The sequence below is a fragment of the Glycine max genome, chromosome 7 (genome assembly GCF_000004515.6).
Source record: "Glycine max cultivar Williams 82 chromosome 7, Glycine_max_v4.0, whole genome shotgun sequence".
Lineage (NCBI taxonomy): Eukaryota > Viridiplantae > Streptophyta > Magnoliopsida > Fabales > Fabaceae > Glycine > Glycine max.
This window is the reverse complement of record NC_038243.2, coordinates 36,571,250-36,578,914: the sequence shown is the minus strand read 5'-3', so window position 1 is coordinate 36,578,914 and position 7,665 is coordinate 36,571,250. Positions and strand designations below refer to the sequence as shown.

The 7,665-nt window shown below is 33.5% G+C and overlaps 1 protein-coding gene across 1 annotated transcript; it reads left to right on the top strand.

Moving 5' to 3' along the window:
* Nucleotides 1-231: 231 nt before the first annotated feature.
* On the top strand, nt 232-7,180 carry LOC100817052 (mitochondrial inner membrane protein OXA1). The gene is made up of 10 exons (XM_003529258.4): nt 232-419; nt 851-1,329; nt 1,817-1,907; nt 2,259-2,306; nt 2,594-2,652; nt 3,171-3,246; nt 3,344-3,475; nt 3,711-3,818; nt 5,241-5,295; nt 6,673-7,180. Exons 2-10 carry the CDS (start codon nt 869-871, stop codon nt 6,936-6,938), a joined length of 1,296 nt encoding a protein of 431 aa, XP_003529306.1. The 5' UTR covers nt 232-419; nt 851-868; the 3' UTR covers nt 6,939-7,180.
* The last annotated feature ends 485 nt before the right edge of the window (nt 7,181-7,665 follow it).

Below are 7,665 nucleotides of genomic sequence, written 5' to 3'. Positions count from 1 at the left end.
CCATACTGTCTTAAGTTTTGTGTAATTATACATAATCTTACCTTTTTTATTTTCCTATATTAAGTCCTTTAAATTTGAAAATATGTTTAAAAATATTACATTAACGTCTGACACTTCTCAAACCTTCCACTAACAACCTCCATAAGAATTAAGAAAGACAAAAAATAATGATTAAAAATATAGAAATAGTTATGTGTAATTACTTGGAAACTTGGAATATTGGTGTAATTTGTTCTCTGATATTTCCGTCAAAACGCGTCGTTCAGCTGCTCATCGGCGTCGTTTTGAGGTTAAAGAATGAAATTAAAGTATAGTGTACCCACAAACCCCTACAAACCCGTTCTTCTCTGCTATTTTGTTTGGAACACTGCGTCTTCAACCCGAAGGCTGCGCCACCACCTCAGCCTCCATCGTCCACGGTGAGTTCCTTTCATTCCTTTCACATTTTGATGTGAGTTTCTTTCCTCAACGCTGTTTCATTGCTTTTTTTTTTTTTTTCTTTTCACATCTAGTTGATTTTGCTATATGCCCTTATATTGTTCAACCTAATTTTTCCACTATTTTCGTCGCCTATTCACTTAGATATTATTATATTAAGCCCACCTTAAATCACTTAACATAGTCCCAAAGAGTTACCGAGGAAGTGGTTGATGATATATAAAAATAGCTGGAAAAATTATTGATACATGTTGTTTATTTATTATATTCGAAATCTGCCCAAGGTTTTGCAAAGTTTATTTGATATATTCGTTGGTATTGGAATTACGGATCAATCATAATTCTGAGCAGTGTGGATTTTGTTATCTTGGCACAATCTGAATTCAGTTTGTTACTTGATTCTGTTTGATAGAATTGGCTAAGAATACCAATGGCATACCGACGGTGCCTCTTGATAAGAGGGAACCTCGTGGATCGGAGGTGCCATCCGTCTTTCAGTTATGTTCTCCACAGTGACCAGGGGAAGCACGAAAACACCAATGAAAAATCATCTTCAGGAGGGGATGGTGATTTTACCCAAACAAGGTCCTTTGGAAGCTCTCTTAATGGACCAATGGGTTTTTTTGCACATTCCCGTGATAGATTTCTTTCTCCGTGCTCCAGATATGGTTTCTGCCGATATATGTCGACGGTGAATCAGGGTTCGGATAAGATTAGTAGTGACGTAATGACTGATGTGGCTGATGTCCTCACCAACACAACCATGGATGCTGTAGTTTCTCAGGCTCCCGTTGTCAATGAGGTTGCTATTGCTGCTGCTGATTCTTTTTTGCCTGTACAGGCCTTGCAGTACGTTATAGATGCTGTGCATTCCTACACTGGCTTAAATTGGTGAGTCTCTCTCTCTCTCTCTCTCTCTCTCTATGTGTGTGTGTGTGTGTGTGTGTGTTTATGAAATGATGAATCCTAAGGGAATTCCAAAATAGTTCAGAATTGGTATTCATGCATGTTAAGTTATCATTGGTCTATTTTTCGCTTTTACCATGGATTTGGGTTTGTACTAGCAATTCCTGTAGATTGTCTGTTTAATTATAATTTGCTATACATAAGTACTGAAGGTACTGACTTTCCTTTAATATTTTCTGAATTGGAAACTTAGTTATTTTATGTCATTTTGAAATGTGTAGCAAATTTAGTTTAGGGTTTCAAATAGCAAGGTTGTTCTTACCCTATTGTAGTATGTGATGTAAATTCTGGGATTTGATTATCCGAAGGTGTATTAATTCAAAAACCATAATTTCATAAATAATACATCTAGGATTTGCTGGCACATTAGTTTTGAATGGAAATTGTTAATATTATAGCTTCTTTGTTTCAGGTGGGCAGCCATAGTTCTAACAACCCTGTTGATTCGAACCGCTACAGTTCCACTCTTAATAAATCAACTTAAGGCCACTTCTAAACTTACGGTATATTGTGCTACTTTTAAGTTCATCTTTGTTTCTTGCTAAAATAAAGTAATGGCAATGACTCTTGCTTGTACCTTCGACCTTCGGATGTCCTGATTGGAGTAAACACAATATACACATTTGGAGGGAACTGTTTGCCGTTAGTTCCCTTTCCCTTTTTGGATTAAGATTACCTTAACATGGATTGGAAGGTTAATTCCTTAGCTTCACAAGTCTGTTCCCTTTTTTTTTCTTTGTTCCTGTTTTCCATAACGACCCTCAAACTTGTTTTAGTTGTTATATCGATAATGCACTTCTTCCATTTTCTAATCTATCTTGTTACCTAAGTTTTTTGTTTTATGTACGTGACAGTTAATGAGGCCTCATTTGGAAGAGATAAAGCAACAAATGGAGGGACTGGTAATTATCAATTCATTTTTAATTACTGATGATAGTGATATGCTATTATATTGATATGCAAGTGAGCTGATGGGGCCTCACAAGTTCTGTTGTCTTGTATCCATAAATTTTAGTTTGACTCAAATTTTTTTGAGGTTTTAGTTGGTTCACCTGTTCAGTATCTGTCCTGGTGATCTATGTGATGGAATGGATCCTTTTTGTTGGAGAAATGTTTTAAGTTTTGGATTTTATTACATTTATTTTCTAAAGCAATTTTTTCTCTGATCGCAATAACATCCAATTTTCAGACTATGGATCCCGTAGCTGTTGCTAAAGGTCAGCAGCAGATGAAGAAACTATTTAAGGAGTAAGTGGTTTCTTAATTTGCTTGTAAAAGATATCCTTGACATTATTCTTGTGGTCTCTTTTAATCTATTCTTTATCTGCTGATACTCATTTTTTATCCTCTCAATCTGATGTAATTACTATTTACTACATTTATATTTAGTGATATAATATACGATGCATTAGTGGAGCAATCTTTGTGGTGACTTGTGAACTATGATGGCCATACCTGAAATCATTAAATAGCCAGTGTTCCGTTTTAACTTTTATGAACTGCTAACGCGGCTTCACTTTCTAACTATTTTCAATAGATGGAAAATGTTGCGTCTGAAGACAGGTGTTATTAGATATTTAAACATTTCTTTGTTTGGTTTTGATAAATGCAGATAGTTAGAAGAGTAATTATTGTTAATGCTTAAGAACCAAGACTTGAGTGGTTCATGGCTTTTAGGAAAGTGTTTCAAGTATTAAGTCAAACTTCATAGTTCATGGATCTTTGTTTGACTAAACAATATCTACCTTTGGTTTTGATAAATGCAGATATGGTGTGAGTCCTTTTACGCCATTGAAGGGACTCTTTATCCAAGGGCCTATTTTTGTTAGTTTTTTTCTTGCGGTAAGCTGAGTTTCAACTTGATATTTTCCCTAATTGTAAGAGTCTGAGGAGCCTTCATATTGTTTCTATCCATTCTCATTTCTGTGTTTAAAGATAGATAACAAATATGGCTGAAAAAGTGCCATCATTCAAGCATGGCGGAGCTTCTTGGTTTATTGATCTCTCAACTCCTGATGCCTTGTACATTTTTCCAGCTTTGACAGCATTGTCATTCTTAATAACAGTAGAGGTGAGCATTTTCTTTTCAGAAACTTTCAACTTTTTTTATAATTCTCTTTCTAGATGACTTTCTTTATTCTTGATTGAATGCTTTTAGTGTTCTGTTTTGAATTTTATTTTGTATTCACTATATAACTGGCCACGTCTAAAGAAATGAAGAAGTTTTAAATTGAGATGGCAAGAGTGATGTTATCTGTTGTATTTTGGTTCCAATTTTGATTAATTGGCTTCTTATTGTTCCTCAGTGTAATATGCAAGAAGGGATGGAAGGAAATCCTGTGGCTGGCACCATGAAAAATGTCTCTAGGGGTCTTGCTGTTCTTACAGTTCCTTTCACCATGGGATTTCCAAAGGTAAACTTTTCTAGCTTAGCCTTCTTTGGAATGAAAAACTTCCCTTTGCTTACACTTATTTTTGCATTTGAAAGTAGTTCTGTCTGAACTTTCAGTAAAATTTGTTGCATCCTATTTGTGTGTGTGGAACCATGTATCAACACCTTGTTAACATGGCTTTGGATGCAAAAGCTACAGCGGGTAGCGTTTATTTTAAGGTGCATCTGTGTATTTGTGACCCAGTTCCAAACACACTGTTCAGTTTGCTTATTGACTGGTAACCTTGCAAGTGTAACTTGTTATCTTGAAAGAGAAAGTTACCAAAAGGCACTTGATACTCTTTTGATATCTTAAATACTTTTAATATCAAAATCTGCTTTAGCTTTAGACATCACACATCGTATGCATTGTGTGGTTTATATAGAATGCTGAGAATGAATGAGATCTGTGTGAAACCGTTTCAGGAGAATGAACACAGTAGTCAAATAATTAGATAGGGTGTTTTTGGTAGCTCTATCATTTCCTTTTTGTAAACAACTTAAACTTAATCGACTTTTTCACTTTTTGTATGAAAATTAGTGAAATAAAAGCAAAAGGCTAAAAATAGCAAATTGCTGTATGTTTCATATTGGTGTTATGGAATTGTACTGGCATCCATCAATTAAACGACTTTAAATCACATGCAATTAATGACATGATCTGAATTGCTGACTTGTCGAATTGTAAACAGTTAACACCATAATTACCAAACAGAAACTTCTCTCTTTCCATCTAGTGTGGGACTAAAAAATTAATTTATAGGCTTTTATGTGAGTGTCAATCGATGTCTTTTTTTGGGTGGTTCTCTTTCATGGATCTCCCAAGAGATCCGAGCACCATTGAAATGATGTCTTTGCTGCTTTATTATCTCCTGTTTATTTATCTATCTTTCAAACTCCAGAGGATTTCCTATTCCCTCCTTCGTACTATAAGAAAGGTAGGTCATAATAATTAAAAAAATTAATGTAGTAATTTAATGTTTGGAAATATAATAGGAAACCTGAAATATTCTGAATTGACTGAACACAGAAAAGTTCTATTCCAATCTGGAAACTTAAAAAAATGCTCTATTTTCTCTATTTGAAAAGAGATGAGTTAATAGTTATGAAAATTAATATTGTAATATACCTCAATTTGAAGGGTATCTTTTGCAAAGCAAAGGTTTCTGCAATCCATGCCTTATATATGCTATTGATATAGATAGGTTATTAATTATCCATTTCCATCCACATATATTGGGTTTGTATGCTGCGTTTTGTTTGTAATATCTAATGGTGCTAAGCTAGTTGAAACAGAAAAGGGGTGCTTGCATATTTTCTTTTTACAGTTTTCATGGTTGCTTTCATTTGTCATTCTATATAATTTGAACTTGTTTTTATTTTTATTTTTTTTATAACTGTGCAGGCAATATTCTGTTACTGGGTTACATCAAATTTGTTTTCACTTGTGTATGGACTTGGTAAGGCTCTTGAAAATTTTCATTTGCAATTTTACTGTCTTTCCCAATTTTCACGTCTTTAATAAGGCAGAACCTGAATTTCTTGAAATGCACATTGCTTTGGGCGTTTTGATTCCACCATATGATCAATGATTGCATTTAGGTAGGCTAGAATGTATAATGCACGTAATTGAAGAATCCATGGCTCCATAATCTTGGTATTCTTTTTGAGTGCACACTTCTCTATTCATGATGATCCAAAACGCTCCCAAGATGCACTTACGGTCTTGCACTCCTAATTTTACTGACTGATGTAGTGTTTTAAACATATCTATGAAGTCGAAAGTCTTTCACCATCATTCATAGCCTGACTGACTGCTATTCAGTTGTTAGTAGCTTCTGTATTGAAAATCTGCTTGTTTTATGATCTACACAAAAAATTAGCATAATTTCAATCAATATTTTACTCCATTCAAAATCACAACTATCTCAATAGATATGTTTTGTTTTCTCAACCTTAGGACTTATAAGAGAATTTCTGTCCTCTGCTTGAATTATTACTTATTTTATTTATTTATATTTAATTTCACAAGCAGTATGTGTAGAGCCATTCTGTTTGGAAAATTTTCTCAAGGTTGTCATAAATATGGTCTGTTGATTGTAATCAGATACTTAGTTTCCTTATTATTAGCCATTGATAGGATAATTTACTTGGTCCATAATTGTAGGATCAAGAACAAGATTAGTTTATCGTTTAGATAGCATCTTTGTATTCATATTGGCACAGTACTGTAAATCATTCAACTTGGTCTAGATTCTGTTGATATCATCCGTGGGACTCGAATTAGAGGACTAAAATTTATTTTAAAAGCACTAAATTTTGACATAAATTTAGTCCCGTAGTCATGGAACATATGTAAAAATTTTCATTATGTTTGGATTGTGAGATTGAAGGACTACATTTATGCATTTGTCGATTGAAAAGCAAAATTGATGTTAATGTTTTTGGAGGACCAAATTGATGTCGCTTCCTATGATGTTACTTTTTCTGAAATGAAAGCAAAATTGATGTTGCTTTCTATGATTGAGAATTAAATTTTTCCGAAATGATGAAATGACCTTGAGGTTAGGGAGGGGTGGGGTTAAATGGGGTTAGTTACAAAAAATAGAGGACCAAAATTCTCTTAACAAAGTGAATAATTGCAGACTGCATTAGGTCTATAAGACCCAAGTTTTAGGCTGTGTTTCATGTATGGACTAAGTTCCTAATTATTTATGCATTAAAAGAAATGTTTTTTGACTCTTAACTGCATAGTAGAAACACAAGTCAACCTTTGTTGTAATCTTTTTGTTTTTTTTTCTTCCTAATTATTTGCTCTCTTATTTCCAATTTTACAGTGCTTAAAGTTCCTGGTGTAAAGAAAACTTTGGGTATTCCTGAAATACCTGTTGCACCACCCACCACCACCAGTGCTCCTCAATCTCCCTTTTCTATATTTCCAGCTCTAAAACAAGCTACATCATCAACAACAAATGGGCAAAGCTCAATTCCAGAAGAAGCTTCAAAACATTCAAATAAAAAAATATCTTCTTCTTCTGTTATTAGTCAAAGGCTTAGAAGTTTAGAGAAACAAGTGAAAGGAAGAAAGAAGAACCAGAAGTGAGGAAAATTTACAATAATCCTAAATTAAGCCATCTATACATGGAGCAATTGTGCTCAGATTTTTGTTATATTTTATGATCCTGGGATGAGGGAGAAATTAGTTTAAACTTTGTTTGCTTAGGAAGTTAAAACTTTTGCTTATCGTGTTGTCTACACTCGATTCATGGGTTTCTCAATTCTTGTGTAAAACTTGGTCCCTATCAGACTGGGAGGCCTCAATAATTTTGTATAACTTTTCTTCAATTTTTCATATTCATTTTAAAAATTAATGTGATCAAAAGATTGCTAATATTAGCCCTTATTTGACACAAATTGTATGAGTTTCAACTTCATTTCAAGTGTTAATTTTTATTAGGATACTAGGCAATTACTATTTTTTATTGGACATTTGGGATTTTTTTTTTTACAGACATCGTATATGCTGCAGAGAATATTCAAGCTTCAAGCTTGACACTGAAATATGAAGAGTGCTGTGAACATAAAAGTAGTTTAACAAAATAGTTTTCTTTAATTGAAAATGCAATTTTAAGATTTGTGTATATAAAAAAGTGAAAAATAAGTGAGAAATAAATATAATTTAGATAACTGTCACCATGTCACATGTAGTGATGATTTCTCCGTTTTAAGTATAATTGAGCTACTGAAATATTCAGATTAGCAAAATGGCAGGTTTAGCATAGAGAAAAGGACGAGTAAGTGCTTTAAATTGACAACAAAAAATTACTACA